At 34.6% G+C, this 18,721-nt stretch overlaps 1 protein-coding gene across 1 annotated transcript in view; it reads right to left on the bottom strand.

Annotated features, from left to right (window-relative positions):
* Window positions 1–18,721, bottom strand: part of DNAH8 (dynein axonemal heavy chain 8) — a 114,564-nt gene that overhangs the window by 70,623 nt on the left and 25,220 nt on the right. Inside the window, exons 21-33 of the mRNA XM_050972390.1 lie at window positions 18,096–18,225; window positions 16,949–17,055; window positions 15,811–15,917; window positions 14,798–14,858; window positions 12,999–13,194; window positions 11,147–11,337; window positions 9,443–9,569; window positions 6,228–6,463; window positions 4,170–4,274; window positions 3,067–3,180; window positions 2,460–2,522; window positions 1,432–1,532; window positions 411–548 (exon numbers count right to left, since the gene is read on the bottom strand). Coding sequence (XP_050828347.1) covers window positions 411–548; window positions 1,432–1,532; window positions 2,460–2,522; window positions 3,067–3,180; window positions 4,170–4,274; window positions 6,228–6,463; window positions 9,443–9,569; window positions 11,147–11,337; window positions 12,999–13,194; window positions 14,798–14,858; window positions 15,811–15,917; window positions 16,949–17,055; window positions 18,096–18,225 — 1,676 coding nt within the window. The remainder of the gene's footprint in view (window positions 1–410; window positions 549–1,431; window positions 1,533–2,459; window positions 2,523–3,066; window positions 3,181–4,169; window positions 4,275–6,227; window positions 6,464–9,442; window positions 9,570–11,146; window positions 11,338–12,998; window positions 13,195–14,797; window positions 14,859–15,810; window positions 15,918–16,948; window positions 17,056–18,095; window positions 18,226–18,721) is intronic.

The raw sequence follows: 18,721 nt of genomic DNA, 5'->3' as shown, positions 1-18,721 counted from the left end.
TTACCTCCCCGCTTGATGTCAAACTGGATGTTTAACACCTGCCTGCCTTTCTCTGAGGGTGAAAGAACTTTGTGCCTAATATTATTGGATGCAAAACTTAGAATCCAAGGGCTAATCATCCCTGTTGAAGAGCTTAGTTTTACAAATAAGTTTCGGTTCTCCTAACCATTCAGCTGGTTTAGCTAATGAGACCAGCAATTCGACTGATCGTATGCCCTTCAGTTATCAAAGCAACAGGTAAAAGGCTGCTTAACTGCAAGTATGGTGTTAATTCATTCCTTCTTGAATAATCTTATTGTTTACAACAAACCTTCTTCATGGAGGTTTTGATAAACATATAAATGGCTTTGCTGAACTCACCTAAATCTTAATGCACTTAACAACTGTTACTATTAATATGTTAAACATACTTGGCTTGATAATCCGTAAGTTCAGTAGTGATTTTTTCAATATCTATCTCGGTCCAAAGTATGTCATAGTAACCATCAATAGTGCTTATTACAGTATCATATAATCCATACAATTTCTGAAGCAAGCCTAACTCCTTCCTGGAAAAAAAGAAGCAATTATGCCAATAATTTCATTCAGCTCTCTGGATACCTCACAGTATTTAAATACATTACATATGAAATAATAATACAAAAATAGGAGTAGAAAATTTGAGTATGTTTTTTTAATGTAGAAAAGAATACTTCATCAAAACATATCCACAAAAAAGGGCAGATGGTTGGTGCTAAAGACGTAACATCCACACTAAACATATTTGGAGGAAGTTTTGCTTTTGCCTAGCTCTCAAAACCCCCATTAGTCCAAAAGAAACCTAGGTTATATGCCCTGAGCTGGCTCTGCAGTGCAAAGCAGAGCATGGCAGGTGGAAGCAAACTGTCAATTTACTTAGGTGCACTCTGAATCTGAACTAAAACTCTGATCTAAAACCAGGCAGAAACAGTGAGATCCTCCTCTGGGGTGAATCATCATCAAACTATTGAAATGGCTGCAGCAAAAACATTAGCATCTGATCATCATTTGTACTGCTGCTCAAAAAATTCAGACTTTCATAAAAGATATAGTTAAATTCTTCTTATATCATGATTGAATGATCTTTCCTTATATTTCTTCTTCACTTTCTACCATATCTTGATATCTAAATATATATTTATTTACATTTACGTCTAGAACAGGGCATATTGCTGATTTATATAGTATTTATACACAGTAAAATCATCTGGTGTCATTCTATTGCAATAATAAATAAATAATTTTTTTAAAATTAACAAATCAGAATTAACAAATTCATTACAACTTTTAAAAATTTATTTATTCAAGGCAATGGAAAACTTGCATATTGTAATATTTCTGCCTTTGGTGTAAGCCTAAGACTTTCTAACATACTTAAAACCATACTTAAGGCAACAATATTTCCACAGTTACCTGACTCTATGTAAAATGTCATACTCTGTGACAGGCAATCCAAACAACCGTTCACCAGACGAGTACGTGATATACTTTCTCCACAGCTCATCAAAGGTAGCCTGATTAAGTTGTGTTTCATGCAGACCAAATGAAAATACAAGTGTTTTAGTTTTAACTTAAAATTGTCTAAAATAAAATCATTAAACTGTTTCAAACTTTTATTAAGTCTATTAGAAGTATATCTGAAAATATTTTAGATCTAAACAAATATATTCTCTCTATGTATATAGAAAAACACCAGAGTGCCAAATAACACAATTACTTTCAAAGTCTAACTGCTGTGCAAAAGAATATGATCACCATAGAAAAATGGAAAGAAGAATGATTTTCGCAACTAGTATCCAAAAGTACAGAGCATTCTCTTGGCAAAATAAGAAATACAGCAAATTTAACCAGAATCACTCAATTTTCAGTACATATTAGACGCATTAGAAATGTTAAGCACCTTTCTGTTAGTCAATCAGTTCTTTTCACAAACTAAGAATTTACTTTATACATTCTATACAATATTTTAGATTGACAAAAGTACTATTCAAGTTACTTTAACTTGCAGAAAAAGAAGAAAGATTAAAACTAGAGAAAATACTGCTCCTGGACCTATGAATTAAGGTTCATAACAAATAAATAACAAGTTGAAAGACAACTATCTAATGAAAAATGTGATCTTTAAAAGAGTACAAAATTGGCTCATGACTGCTTTGTAACCTGGCTTATGTTCAGCCATTATGAAGGTGTCATAATTGACTCTTCCCTATTTTACTGCTTTTATTACTCCAAACTGATAATTTCTCCTCACAAGATATGAAGAGTGAAGAAAGGTTACAGATCAATCAATCAATGCTTCCACATTAAGGAAAACATTCTGTTAGAAGAACTATAGATAACATAATACTATAAGGAACATCCAAATTATAATTTGGTAGTATTGTTATAAGCAAGAGCAGATTTAATTAATTAGTTGCAAATTCAACAGTTTACTTTCTTACCTGAAAGATCTGCAGCCTCTTACTGGCTTCCTGAGGTGGAATGCCTGTAACCATAGGCCCTTCCTATAAAATAAGCAATTAACAAAAATGGAGTATTATTTCTCAAAGTGCCTGAAGGCCACTCTGTATTTACAGACCATTACAGAATACATATTTTTATTATTCAAACACCAATGCAGTCATGTAGCTTGGTAATTCAATACTTTCAGTGGTAAATCTAAGAAGATGTAACTTCTATGGAATTGAAAATCCCTTACCTTAATTAAACTTAATAAGATTAGAGTCTAACTTTTCATACTTCCTTATTTGCTGAAAATAACCAAACCAGGACAGTGGTCTTTTTTAATGCTGATGTGTGTGCAAAGATGCCACAACATGTACTACTGTTTCTAAAATAATTTAGATTTAATAATCACAATTTCATTACAAGTTGCATCACCAGTGCTTCTTGTCTTTCTTTATGGAGTTGTGTGTATTTCTTCATACTGAAAAGTTTGACCTACAGTGATGACTGCTTAGCAACCATGACATCCAACATCAGTAGCTGAGCAGAATAAAATTCTGGCACCCAAATCCTGCAAACCAAAATAGTACTAAGTTCATTTACCGTTTCATAGGCTGTTTCAAACTGTGCCACATCCTCCTGAAAAACTTCAACTGCTTCTAGCAACTCTTTCTTAAACTTGGGCTGAACTTCAACCAACTCATCTTGAACTACAACCTGACATGGAAAAGATAAAAATAAAACTTAATTCTGTAAGAACCAGTAACAGATATTTGAATAAGAAAAAAAATCAAAATTATGAATAAAACATCTCAAATTTTTGAACAAAAGTTGATAATTTGAAGCTAAATACATTTTTCCCCCTTTCTGGTGCTATATTCAATTTTGGAGAGGAAAGATGAGGGATAAACCAAACCACCCCAACCAAAAACCATAACAAAATCTTGCATTGGACTTTAAAGGAATGTGCTTCATTACAAGGGGGTGGTGGAACAAGATCCTATTATCTTTCTTTCCTCCCTCCAAAAAACCTCAAACCCCAAGCTCCCAAGCTAACAGAGTCAAGTTCCTCGTACAGGGCTCAGCCTTCTCTTTAACAAATTTCTTTTTCTTTGATTAAAATTTTGAGAGAAATAACCAAGAGATGCACAAAAAGGTAAAATGTACTACTGAGTCCTTTCCTAAGTGATTAATCTGTGGAAGAAGATGTAACTAAATCAATTCAACAAAATATCTACATATTTCCATCTAAACACCTTCATTACCTGAAATACTCAATAAAAAAAGATTTTTTGAGGGATATAAGACTGTTCTAAATGATAAATGTGAATGTACAACCACCGCTTAAGGGTAAGGGGACTAGCAGAGTATGCACTTCTTAGAAAAATGAAACTTAAGGGTAATAAACTCCGTGTTCAGACAAAAATGACACAAAACCTGGAAATTAAGGAAAGCAGACACGGCATTTTCTTGCACATTTTATACATATATCTATAAGTTACAATAATATTTAAATATCAAAGTTATCTATAAAAATTAAATTAGAAAATGAACCTACAAATAGTACATTAAGACACTACTGCACAACTGATGTCAAGAGTGAGAAGTCAGCGAGGATGAACAATTAGTCTCACACTCTCATTTATGATCTGAAGAAATCCACATGTTTTCCACAAATGGAAAATAACATAATTTTATGTACTTACAGCTTGGGTTTTTAATTTACTAAAAGCATATCTCATTGTATCAACACCATCTGATTCCTCTTTTGTAATTTCCACTTCAAATGCATGTAAAATGGCATAGGCTTCCTAGATGAAAAAAAAAACAAACCTAACTTAGGAATATAAGTTCATTTGAGGAAACACAGATCAAATTTCTAAAAAACATTTCAAAGAAAATCTGTTCTAATATTTTAGGCATAACTGTTTTGGTGGCATTTTTTTCTAATAAGGATGAGGAATGAAGAACTAGGGAACAACAGCAAAAACTATTTCTTCAAAGATGTCTTGGATGAAATACTAGGAAAACATACAAGCCCCAGAGATTTAATATCAGAAAATATAAAATTTTATCATGTCAATGGTATTTTATTCCACATATCTACAGTCCACCTGAATGCAGATTTTGATGAATTTTCCCGAACTGTGAATAACTGTGCACATTAAGTTCCACATGTGTAAATATTTTGCCATATCATCTATAAAACCTTTTTTGCTAAGTTTGCCGAACTGTCAAATATATGGATACGAATCTGTAATGGAATGAACCTTTCTTATTGCTTGTTCTCATCTGCAATTTATTTGCTTACCTTCTGCTTTATGATCCTCCTCCTACACAAATTGCATTATTTAAAAATAAGTTCATTTTTATATTTTACTCATCATTTGCCGAATTCACTCCAGTATGTCCATGTCTGTCTTGTAATGGAAGCCCAGCACTGGACACAGCACTCCAGATAAATCTCATATCCCAGAGCAGAGGGAATCATAACCCTCAAGCTGCTTGCAATACAGCTTGTAAAAGGCCCAGGAGACCCTTAAACCCCTTTGTTGCAAGGGCACTTTTCTAGCTTATGTTCACATTGGTGTATTTTCAAAAAAGAACTTAGTTCTTTTACTGCAAAGCTCATTTTTACCCAGCTTGCACTGGTGTCCAGGGTTATTCTTCTCCTCAAGAAAAAGGATTTAAGGCTGACTTGTTAACACAACTAACCCTACTGACATTGGCAGAACTCATTATATTAATATAGGAAGGAAATAAATGCTCACGAGATATGTGAAATATAAGTATTTTGGGAAAGATCATGATCTTAAATATTCATCTTAAAGTGGCAGAAGCACGATGATGATGATGATGATGATGATTATGATAATGATAATAATAATAAACAACAAAATGTTAATACTTCATCATTGTTAATACCTTTTACTTATTTACAAAGTTTGCTTTATTTCCTACACATGCAAAACCTGCAAGTAGACAATGCTGAACTCAGTTCCTCTTGCTTGCTTTTTAACAGCTATGAGTATGATTATCATATCCTGAAGACAGATTAATAACATTTAGTAGATGTGAATATTACTTTAAATGTCTACATTATTGTTCAGGTTCTTCTATTTGATGTAAGGCTTAGACTTTCTAACATACTTGATACACACTTAAGAAGGCAGCTGTATTTCCACAGTTTACCTCTACATCATTTAATTAATTAATTTGTTTTATTAGCTGACTGTTTCAGACAGTGACAGTAAATACCAAGTACTTATAATGAGCTTATTTTACCTTTTTTCAGCTTCTTTCTCATAGAAAAAACTGAAAGAATGTTGCCAGTTTTTGACAGCATACCATGATGTGCAGTTTCATTAATGTTCTCTGGCTATATTCAAGGAGTTAGATGTTCAAGATGTTTGTTTACACACACAGAAAAATAAGAGGATTAAGGCTAATGAAAAGCAAAAGGGAGCATAGTGCTCCCTTGCCTTGTGTTCTCATCTTCTTATTTCTGCAGCTTGTCTCCTAGATTGTTTCTATATTATAATTTGAGAAATAATTTTTTCCTGTTTTGTATCAATACAGAATCTATCAAATTATCTGACTATTTATAATATAAAAAAACAAAAATAATATTTTGTTTCCCATCTTCAGCCTAGTTCCTTCAAAACAGTGTTCAAAGTTTATCTTATCCTATGACACTTAATTTATATTATTAATAATAATAACAATGACATTTTCCCAATATAACAAATTAGAAGTCATCTTACTTCAATAGGTCCCATAGAGATGTCTATATCTGATCTCTTTTCTTGAATGGCAGCTAAAGCTTCCATTGCTAATCTGACATCATCTAAGTCAACCAGAGGTCGAGCCAATTTGTTTAGGTAATCGTTTATGAACGATGTTATGTCCAGCAATTTTGCTTTATATTCCTCATTTAAATAACGACAGAGGACCATCTTCCAGGAATTGGCTTCAATTGTTAAAGCTTTTTTCAGTGGTCCTGGTTTTAAAAAACAATAAAATAAAAAAAATTACTCAATTCATATCCTAATTTTTTTCTTTAAAAAGCCCACGTCATCACATATGGTTCTTTAACAGCAGTTAGATAAAGCAGACAAGCAATTCCATTACAGCATTTTAAAAGTTTCAAAACAAATTCAACTATAACTAAATATATTTATGTTGTGTTATTGTATATTATGGTATCTGTAAAACATTGGTAAGCTTACCTAGTAGAGCACATAGAAAAGATGAATAAAGAACAAAATGTCTACTTATTAATGTGGATTTTCAGAAAATAGCTTTGATATACATCAACCAAATGTATTAAGATCAGTGATATTTAAATGCTTTATACCCACTGAAAAAATGGCATCTTGGGATTTCAAAATTGGGACTTGGAATAGTTCACAGCTAAAACTGTAAGGCGACACCTCATGTTATATGCCCTTAATATATAATCACAAACCAACACTGAAGAAACAGAAGAGTCAAGAATTCAAATATAATTACAGAAAAAATTAGGATTTTATTAGGCAGCATTTTGTTCTCTGGTAAAAGAAAGCAAAATATACTAACAGCACAAAACACTTCTCATAAAACAAATTTTGCAGCAGATATAGATGGTCCTTTAATAATGTGTCCATTAACATTAAAGAGATGATTCATGAAGCCCAGGGATATTTCAAGAAAATTACCACACCCTTCCAGAAGTTAAAATCTGTAAATCACAATAAATCAGTTCCCAAACCTAAACTGAGTCCACAAAACTACCTGCTGTCCCAGATCATAAAAGATATTTAACACCTTTGTTCTGTAACCTAGTGGACTTGGGTCCCTTTGCTGCAGTGGTCACACATGACCATCAACAAAAACAATATTCTTTTGGAAACACTCTTTCTTCCTACTCTTGGTCACACAATAATAGATAGAGTTTTCCAGAGTGGTCTCATTAAAAAGAAACTGCATCCAGAAACTGAGTGAGGATGTGCAGTCAGCAGTCTGACATTTTTGCTTGTTCACTGAAAGAAATATGGTTAACACACCACCAAGATCCTGAAATGAACTCCAGTCTTCAAAGCAGGCATCTTCTGCTTCTCAGATGTGCAAGAAAGACAAATCTTACAGATTATTTCTTAATCTAATCAAACTAATCTGTCAAAAGAAGAGAGTTGCTCATTAGAAATGCAGCCACACTGATGTTTGCAGCAGGACTCATTTTCTACTTGTCACTAGACACCAACCAGATAGTTGGTCAAGAGAAGATGTGTTAGCCTTGTAATGACCTGTGAGTTGAAAGGGATAAGTGCCATTGGAATCCTTAGCACAATCAGCTGTGGCACTAATGCCATAGAATAAAAAGCTTAATTCAGAACGTAATGTTCTGAGAACTAGAGATATTAAACATGGGAATGACTAAATAGCCATGACTAAATAATTCCACTGAAAGGGAACAACACATTAATGCTGTTAAGTTCTAGTCTTTCACCAGTTCCAAAGAAGGTGCTTTATGCTTCCAGTGCTCTTCATAACCATTGGCTGATGTGATGCCAGACAGGAGTACCAAGGATGATCAAATCAGTGTCAGCGCACATTCATTAACTCTTTCGAAAGTCTCCAAAACAAATTCACATTCATGACAAAACTTAGTGTCCACATTTACAAGCAGAGAAGGCAAGGGAAATGGAGGATTTTTTAACCACAGATTTCTTAGAAGGATCTGAGTGAGCCCTGGCTGACAGTTGGGGAGGTCTCTTCAGTGACTTTTATTCATATTGAAATATGTCTAGATATATTTCAATGTATATATTCATATTTACAAGAATAAACCTGTCACTCATAGTATCCTTCTGGACAAAGCACACAGCTGGATAAACACATCATGTGAGGGTGAGCAGATGGCTCATGGGCTGGACAGAAGGGTTGTAGTGAATGAGGTGACATCAGACTGGGGACCTGGCAATTGTGGGGTTCTACAAGGCTCTATTTTAGACCTTAGGCTCTTCAACAACTTCATAAATGACTTGGACATAGAACTCGAAGGAATACTAAGGAAGTTCACAGACTGGGAGGAGCTGTTGACTCACTTGGAGTCAGAAAGGCCCTTCTGAGAGACCTCAACAAATCAGAGGGCTGGGCAATCACCAGCCATGTGTGGTTCAACAAGGGAAAGTGCCAGGTTCTGCACCTGGAATGGGGAAAACCTGGATGTAGGGACAGACTGGGGAATGAGATGCTGGAAAGCAATGGCACAGAAAGGAACCTGGGGCTCCTGGTTGATAGCGAGCTGAAGATGAGTCAGCAGTGCCCTGGGAGCCAGGAGGGCCAAGCATGTCCTGGGAGCATCAGGCACAATGTCAACACCACACAAGAGAGGGCATTATCCTGTTCTGCTCTGCACTGGGACAGCCTCACCTTGAGGCCTGCGTGCAGTTTTGGTCACCACAAAATAAGATACTGAACAATTAGAGGGCATCCAAAGGAGGTCAGTGAAGATGATGAAGGGCCTTGAAGGAAGCCGTAGGAGAAGCAGCTGAGGGTACTTGGTCTGTTCAGTCTGGAGAAGAGAAGACTGAGAGGAGACCCCATGGAAGTCACACCTTCCTTGTGAGGGGAAGAGGAGGGGCAGGCACTGATCTCTTCTCTGTGGTGGCCAGTGACAAGACACAAGGGAATGACTTGGAGTTGTGTCAGGGGAGGGTTAGGTTGGATATTAGATAAAGGTTCTTCACCCAGAGGGTGATTGGGCTGGAACTGGCACCTCAGGGCAGTGGTCACAGCACCAGCTTGACAGAGCTCAACAAGCATTAGGACCACACTCTCAGGCACAGGGTGTCATTCTTGGGGAATATCCTGTGCAGGGTCAGGAGTTGGACTTTGATGATCCTTGTGGGTCCCTTTCAACTATGCATCTTCTGTGATTGTGTGACTGTTTTACTCATTATCATACTGCACATACTAAGATAAGTAAAAGTCATACCTGTGTCCAACTCAATTGGACCAAGAAGCATAATGGGTTTTAAATTTTTCATCTCTTGCTCAAACGTATCGTAGTGAACTATTTCTTCTTTGATTTCAGACAGGGTGGGACCAGTAGCAAAAAATTCCTGTGTGTAGTTTAAAATGTCAATCAACAAATGTCCTTTTCAATAATTTTGGTAAAACATGTTGTAACTGTAATTCAGTAATTACTGAAAATGTATACCAATATTATACTTGGTTTTAGCCTTCTGCAGCCTTGCTAGCAATGAATGTTTATAAATTTCTCTGTCACTAACACTCAACCTTGTTGGGAAATTCCAACCAAATTCAACAGAGAAACAGATAACCAAGCCATATTAAGGACCTACTTGTTTTGTGAAAACAGGTGATGAAACAGAAGTCAAATACATGCCCACACTTACAGAAAGACAACCTCATATGCCAAATTATGTGAGAAAAAAATCACAATAAAACACATTTTCTAAGTAGTTCCCTGAGCAGAACTCAAAGGTAGAAACATTTTGTGATTCTGAAAAGCTGCAACTCAGCAATATTACTTAAGACCTGTATTGATTATGCTTACACTGCATGGGCAAGTAATAAATGCTGAAAGCTTTATCCCACTTCTACTCTGTTGTCCAAGAGTACCCAGACAGGCAGTAGATAGGAGAAAGGAAGAATGTAGAAATTAAACAAGTGTGTATAAAACTTAACTGCCTTATTATTGAAGGTTTCAATAGCAGTAGCCTATTCCTCAGATGTTACTAGATCAAGCTAGTAACATTAATTACTTTAGACTTAAAATTTTAATTAGACTAACAAGAAATTTTCAGCCCTGCTTATGAATTGGTGGGGTTTTAACCCACATAAACTCATCTTCAATTCAACCATTTCATGGTGACTGCAGCATAAAACTGCCCTTGAGCTTCACCTTCCCCACCCCCAGCTCCTCCTTGTTGGTGAGAATAAGGTAGAGTACAGCACCCCTTCTCATTGGCTCTTCCATTACTTGGTCAAAGAAGTATCATCAACACATGACTGGAATCCAGGAACCTCCTGGATTGCTTATGCCCTGCTGTGCTGTTCCTCCAGCAGATATCAGAGTGGTTGAAGTCCCCCATGAGGATCAGGGTTTGTGAGTACGAGGCTGCTCCTGTCTGTCTACAGAAAATCTCATCTGCTTGGACCTCCTGGTCAGGCAACCTGCAGCAGATCCTCACTATAACGTCACCTGTCCCTGCCCTCCTTTGAATCCTGACCTGGTTTTTCCTGCCTAGCCTTCCTAAAGAGCCTGTGTCCCTCCATGCCAACACTCCCCTCATAGGTGCCATCCCACCATATCCCTGTGATTCCAGTAGCCTTGCAGGTATGTGCATATCTCTAACTTCTCTTGTTAATACCCTGTGCTACCTGTGTTTGCATAGTGACATCCTTCATATCAAAATGGGTTGGTTTTTGTGGCCAAAAATACAGAGTTACACAAACAAAATAAAGCAATTACCAGGTTTTCAGTATCTAGAATGGCACAGTATCAGTATTAGCAGATACAGTACCATTCCTACAGAAAGATAAAAGAAGAATTTCAGATGTAAATGTGTTTTCTACATCTTTTTTTTTTTCCTTGATTTTTCACAATGTTTTCTGATTTCAAAAGATAGGATTAATGCAGAATAGTCCTGTAAATGATAATCATTAAACTGACCTGAAATATGGTATCTTTATCTTCTGTCCACAACACCTTATATTTATCAAACTCTTGTAGAACTTCACTAACTCCTTCTTTTAGAGAATTCCCAGCAGAAGAGAGAATCACAATTATTTTAGTAATAGCTTCATTTTCTGCAACACCTGAGTAAAAATTTTTTAACTTTCTGATAACGTCATCACCTCCTTCTGTAAAATAAAATTATATATAAATCAATTGCTGACAGTCTGATTATTTCTTCTAAACCTATGCATACCAAATTGAGCAATGATTCTCTTCAGAAAGGCTGAGTATCCTTCTTCAAAGATCTGTCACACTGCTTAATGTGAAGTACCAGCTGCTAGCTCATACCAGGGACTATACAGCTAGAGCAAGTTCAGTCTAAAATGAAGGTTTTCACATGGAAAGAAAATAGTCTTCTTCATTCACAAATTTCATTTTCTCATTGAATGAAACTAATGAATGAAATTCATGAATGAATGAATGAAATGAAATGAAATGAAATTTCATTCCATTTCATTTTCATGTAATTGCAAGCAGAACATCAAAGGCCTCATAAACATTCCACATTATTTAATAATTTTAAATTTTTTTTTAAATTAAAGTTTTAATGTATATACTGCTTAAAGCAGTGTAACCTCTTGAACTCTTTGATTAATTGCTGAGAAAATCAGGGTCAATATAGAAACTGATATTCTTCATATTTGATGAGCTACTCCTCTTATAACAATCCCTGAGCATTTTGAAGCAGATTTCAGTGAACAAAGAAGAAAAATCCACCCTTCCCACAGCATATATTGTTTAATGAGGGCAATTTGAGGCAGCTCCAAGTTCTCTTTTACTCTGAAGGCCTTTTCAGGGGCCTGCTTACTGGAAACAGTCTCAGATTCATCCATCCTTACGAGTTCACTCCATAATCTCATTGCTACAATATTAAAAAATGCCTCCAGGTGTTGCTGGTGTCTAGTTAAAGGTGATGAAAATGGTCATTTGCTGATGCTGTATTTTGACACAGCAGAGGAAAAGACTCTGAGTGTCTGACAAGGATTGGCTCCTGCCACCCTGCTTGAAGCCCATTAAAAGAGGTGAGAATCATACAAGATATATCAGTAGAAGAATAAAGTAACAGCTCTGGACTGCTGGAACGGAAAACTTTCCAAGATGTTACACATTTTTTGAAAGAATGCTAACAAAGATATAACTGGATTGCATATCACTGGGTTAAACAGCTAAGAAAAACCAACATGCAAAATGTAAATCTGTAAAAACAAATTTAGGCTTTTATGGTGGCTTGCAAAATGTATGGAGAGACACTTGGAAATAATATTTAGAAATAAAGTATTTGACTAAAATGGATGTAGGTCTGTCTCCAGTCAAATATTTTTCATTCACATGAAAAAACATCTGAGGTGTTTTTAATCCAATCTAGGAACACATCCAGCAATTAAAATCTTTCCTGAAATCTGTCTCTTGCTGTATCTCAATATTTCAATGAGATTTAGTATAAAATCATGGTTTATCGTTTCAACTATATCATTATGGCTACATTCCACAATAAGGAGGTAAAAAGATTGATCAACAACTTACTTTGCTTTAACTTAATTAAAATATTCAGAATCTAGGAATTTTTCTAAGTTTTTTGTTTACTGTTTTTCAGAGTTGTAATAAGTAAGCCTGAAAAGCTATTTCTGAAAAATACAGCTAATTAAATCAAGATAAGCCCCCCCAAAATTAATGTAAAATAATCCACAGTAGGTTTCTATGAAGAAAGTGAGCTTATTCACGAATATTTCTATATGGCATAGTTATTAAAACAGAAAGTAAAACAAAACCTAAACAAACCACTTACTTTCCCCTTTTTTGGATTTTTTTCCTTGTGATCCAAAGCCTGCAGAAGCTGCTTGCTGTGCGCCTGCTTCTGCTTTTAAAATAGATTTTTGCAAATGCCTCTGTCCCCACTGAGCAACTCCTCGATTTACTTCCAGTATTAAATGAATCATGCGATTGATGGCCTGCTGTATATCATCTAAACTGGGAACTATTACCTATTTAAAAGAGTTGAAAAAATGTTGAAATAAATGCAACTTTTTGTCATTTTTGAGACCTCACTTTTACTCCACCCATAGTGAATTGCAGAGTTTACCCCAGAAGAGAAGCTGGAAAATACAACTTTAGCAGGATGTCTGGCTCAGAATTGCTTCTAAAGAGATGAAACATACTGTGGTGACCTATCATCTAATTATGCACTCATACTGTGTGTGAAGAGGCAAACAAGCATACAAGCAGATAGATTTACTGGCATTTTTTACAGCTATTAAAAAAAATCCTACAATATTCTGAGTATCATTTTATAATGACTTTTATATAATGTGTAGGAACACATTACAAACCTTGTTTTTTACACTCTAGAATAACAAAGCATTAGAAATTGCATGCTACGGTGCAATCACCACTTCCCACCCTTCTCAGGCCTTATGTATGATCAGCCACATACATAAAAGCAAGGCTCTTGCAAACTCTCAGTAGAGTTTAGCAATAGCAAAGAGGTATTTTTCCCAGAATTTCTTGATTACTGCCCTGGATCGCCAAGCATTTGAGGACTGGAAAGAGAGATGTACTTTCTTTGCAGTGGTAGAAATTGGTGCTTTATGCTTCTACAAATATCAACAAGGTAAGCCTTCTGCAGTTTGACAGAAATTACATATCATGAGTACTCACACACAATGTGAACATATAACACAATGGCGATAACAACGCCAATGCAATGTCAAAGGAATACCACCTAAGAGCAGAACCTTTTTTCATTGTAATTTCAATATAAACCCATCAATCTTTATAAGACATTTGAGAAATTTTGTAACCTTCTTTCATTAAATAAAAAATGCATATTGCTGAACCATAGTTATCTTACTCTACAAAAGGAAAACAAACTAATGCTTTCCTTCTTTGCAATTGAGCTGCCTTTTTTTCCCTGTACATAGAAATCCACAACTCCTTTTTCTGGTTTTGAATCTTCTATTTTTGTTCAGTGTTCCTCTGGTCATCTAACTTCCTATTTAGGTGACTAAAGCCAAACTGAGCAAAGATTATGTTCATTATTGAAATTCAACAAAAGGATTTAGATTGCACAAGTAAGAGAATAAGAATAAGAATAAGAATAAGAATAAGAATAAGAATAAGAATAAGAATAAGAATAAGAATAAGAATAAGAATAAGAATAAGAATAAGAATAAGAATAAGAATAAGAATAAGAATAAGAATAAGAATAAGAATAAGAATAAGAATAAGAATAAGAATAAAGCAAGATGTAGAACCTATTCCAGTAATGCAACTACTACACATGAGGAGAGCTGTTATCATTCTGCAAAGAACACAGATGAAAAGGATTGCAATGTAATTGTGAAATCACAGAAGATTAAAAAGCAAGGCTCTGCAAGCACTACTAAGACAGAGGCCAGGGCATTGGGACTGCAAGCACATTTCATCAGTGCTCTCAGCCCATCCAAAGATATGAGCAGCTGCTCTCCTTTGGAGAATTGCTGTTTCAGTGGAAGTGTGCCCACACCCTGCACTTGGGCAAATGCAGAGATAACTCTAAGACAACACTAAGACATGTATCTTACCTTACCTCTATAAAATAAAACTTACCAGATTGGGAATATCGAGATGTACTTCTGCTTTTAGAAAAGGAGTGACGTTCTCAGATTTGCTGTAAAATGATTTTGACACATATCATAAACACTTTACCGCAAAACCACCTGAGTTTATCTGAGAAATATAATTTTGAGCTGCATTTTCTGACCAAAGCCACATAGAGAATTTTCAAATGAAATTATGTACTATTTCCAAAACTTACAGAAGTTTCTTATTTAAAGAATAAAGAAAATGGCTAGAGCTCCACCATTCTAACAAAGGCTAACTCTAACAATGGCTAAGCCATTGCTTTCAGAATTTTTTATTCACAGTATTTTCTGATTCTGGATTTTAAGCTCTCAGGTTCAGAATGATGGAACTCTACCAGTGGTTTGAATAGGGCATAAGAAGGTCTCACTGATCATTAAATGCAAAACCGATCAAGAGCAAAAGTTGTCCCATTACATTTCAGGTAAGTATTCAACAGAATGGAAAAAAAGTTTCAAAGATGACAAGCTAGTGCAGAATTATAAAAACATGATGTTAAACTACTCAAAACAGAAATTAAAACCTAAAAACATGGAGCAATGTAAAATTTTAAATGCTGTGGTATGATATATTAACCAAATAAGGGAGGATTCAACAATATGATAGAGAAGACAAATATGAAGGAAAAAAGTAAAAAAATTCCCATTGACTTTGACAAGGATTTCAATACATTTTTATGAAAAATGTCCTTAGGGGGAAAAAAAAAGCAATTCAGACTTTAACAAACATTAATGACAACACATCATGATCTTCACTTGTTTGAATTAAATTCTCTTATTAGAATTCTAAGTAGGCTTTCCAAAGTCCAATATATTATACTGAAACAATTCTGTCTCTGAACTCTATGCCTCTTTGAACAGAGAAGAATCTATAGAAATCATCCTGAATACAGGAGAGTGATTTTGTATGGATCTTGCCATTATTGTGAAGAATTCATAAAGAGTGCAGACTATTGAGGGAATCCTTCATTTGCAACTTACATTGGAACACTCATTCTTCTTTTAATACGATCCAAAGACAGTCGGGTTGATTTCTGGAGACTGACTAGCAGCCGGCGACTGAAATAGGCAAGTAAGTCTTTACAGTTCTGTAATAAATAAACCATACATTATTTAGCATCATGTTCACATAGGAACCTGAAAATTATTGCAAAAACATCGTAAGTCAAACCTAATAGATTTTGTCAGAAGGAATTTATGCTGTAAGCTACATGAAAGACACAAAGTGAGAAGTTGGGGGGGTTGTAACTAAGTAAATAAGTAAAAGCTGCATGGAAAAGAGAATACAGTATGTGAAGAAACCACTTGTCTAACGCAGATACAGAATACTGAAATCTGTTTGAAATAGACTCCTTAAAAAAAGCTCTCCATATTAAAAATAGAACAAAGAGAAAACCAAGCCACAAAACTAAACCATGAATTATTCAAGAATATTGATGCACATGTACCCATTTTTGAATAAGAGACAAATACAGTAGTAAAATGTAACTGGATCAAGAATATGAAAATATGGCAACATGACATTATCACTATTTTTAAAAATTGCAACATTGTAGCTTTATTGTATTTGTACTTCCAAGTTTGAGAGTCCTTGTTCTTTACTTCTACTTTCCTTCTCTGCTGAACACGAAGAAACTGCATTTTTCATGGGAAAAGTACAAAGATAATTTTTGCTGATGAAGTTGGAAGAGAACGATAGAAAGGATGAAAGATCCTGTCTACCCAAGAAGGAAAGACTGTGTTATGGTTTAGGCACATTATTGTCTCCAATTTTTACACTTTTACCACTAGTGTCAAGAATTTATTTAATAAAAGTGATAATTGGAATTATAATAATTAATGTATATATTATTATAATTAATGTATATATTATTATAATTAAATGTAAATATACATTATATTAATGTATATATTATTATAATTAAATGTAATATACTTGTGAAAATTAAAATCCATCTCAAATGCACATTTTAGGTAAGCTACTTCATCATTTGTTCATTACATTTGATACTCTCCATGTGATGTCTTTCTGTAACATAGATTTGCAGCTACCAAAAGTCAAGATCCTATTTACTAATCCAATTGGCCTAAAAATAATTTCCTTATTTTCACACAACACCTTTTTAAACTCTTCTTCTTTATCACCACTCTTGCTATCTTCACTTTGAGATCCTTCAGCAGATTTTTCTTTCTCCTTTTCTTTACCGCCAAATGCTAAACGTTTTTCTTTTCCTGTAAATAAAAAAAAAAAAAGTTGTAATTATATAAACATTCTACTTTAAAGCATGCTGTCCCCTCATTAGAGGCAAAACAATATTTTATTTAGTAATACCTGGATCACCAAAATTTGGTTTTATTTCATGACATTTTTTCACACCAGGAATGTGGTTTAGAGTCCAGCCTATAAGCCTTAGCTTAGCAAACACTGTGCACTACCAATCTGTTACTAAAGATGTATAGGCAGACATCAATATATCCTTGAAAATGACCAAAAAATAAAAAAAAGCATAAACAATTTAACAAAGGTGAGAGAAGTATTTTTGTGTCATCTTTTTCTGCTTGCATCCTACTGAACCACCTGCAGCATTGACCCTGCCTATGCCTCTACAGCTGGAGAAACCTGAACCTAGAAGGAAAAAATTCCGTGAAAGAAAAGAGCTCCATTACTGATTAAGCCTCAAGATAAAATTTTCCTTAAAACACTTTTTTTTCTTCCAAATATAAACTATTTATCTTGTAACAATACGGGATCTTCTAAAATCTTTGTAAGACACCCCAAAGAAGAGGGAACCAGTCATTCAAGTGCCAACATTTGACTACACTAATTTAAACTGACCAGCCCAAAAAGCACATAATTCTACTGCTGCAGGAAAGCTAAAAACAGAGGGACAATGCCAAATAGCTGACAGAGCTGAGAAGAGAGGAACACTGGATTTCATTTACAGATGGCGAGATGGGACATGGGAGAGTTATGATGAGTGACTGATAGAAACGGAACTTGAATGTTCTTCCTCTAGAGCAAATACTTCACTAATCTATACAGAAGGACAGCTTTTAACTCTAGAAACCCTACCACAACGGAGTTATCTCTGTACTTCATGAGCTGGTGGTTTAGTTTAACAGTGGTTAAAGAAGGCAGAGGTGTGACACAGATGAAATTGTAGTGGGAGGAAAATTTGTTTAGCAAATTAGCTAAAACAGATCACTTTTGATAAAAAATAGCTAAGTCCACAGAACTTTTTATTTAAATAAGCAACACTAACTACCTTGTAATTCTGAGGGCTTAAGAGATGGAAATTCATAATGCTTTTCAAATATCTCTATTAGATCTTGAACAGCATCTTCAACGCGCATGCTTTTGACGTTAAATAACTCAGAACATTCTTTAGTATATTCCTGTTAAATAAAAATATCAATGCATTGTCACAGTTATCACTGATTATCTTATTACTGTTTCTCTTGATGGAGATTCAAAACATTTCCCTGAATATTGTATTAGTCAGACCAAAACAATTTCAATGAAACATATATATTTATTAAAATATACTTGTATATTTATAAAAACTTCTGCTATATATCACTATATTTTTAACGCCTAAAAAAAAAGCACAGTTTTAAAAATGCAATGGTACTTTTAGGTGCTTAAAAAAATCCTGAATATTGAAAAGACGTCACGCTCTGAATCTGAAATTACCCAAACACTGTTTCAACTGCCCTTAATAATTTTATTTACTTGCACTCATTTGATAATTAATACATTTTTAGCCTATTTTGTACTAAGAAAACGTTGAGATTTTCAAATATACTTGTTGGAAAGTATCTTTTACCTTCTCCTTAAAACCAACAATTTGGAAAAAATAGGGGGGAAGAAGGGCTATATATCTCTGAGGTC

Source organism: Serinus canaria, chromosome 3, assembly GCF_022539315.1.
Source record: "Serinus canaria isolate serCan28SL12 chromosome 3, serCan2020, whole genome shotgun sequence".
In the NCBI taxonomy this organism is placed as follows: Eukaryota; Metazoa; Chordata; class Aves; order Passeriformes; family Fringillidae; genus Serinus; species Serinus canaria.
This window is presented reverse-complemented; position numbering and strand designations above follow the sequence as displayed.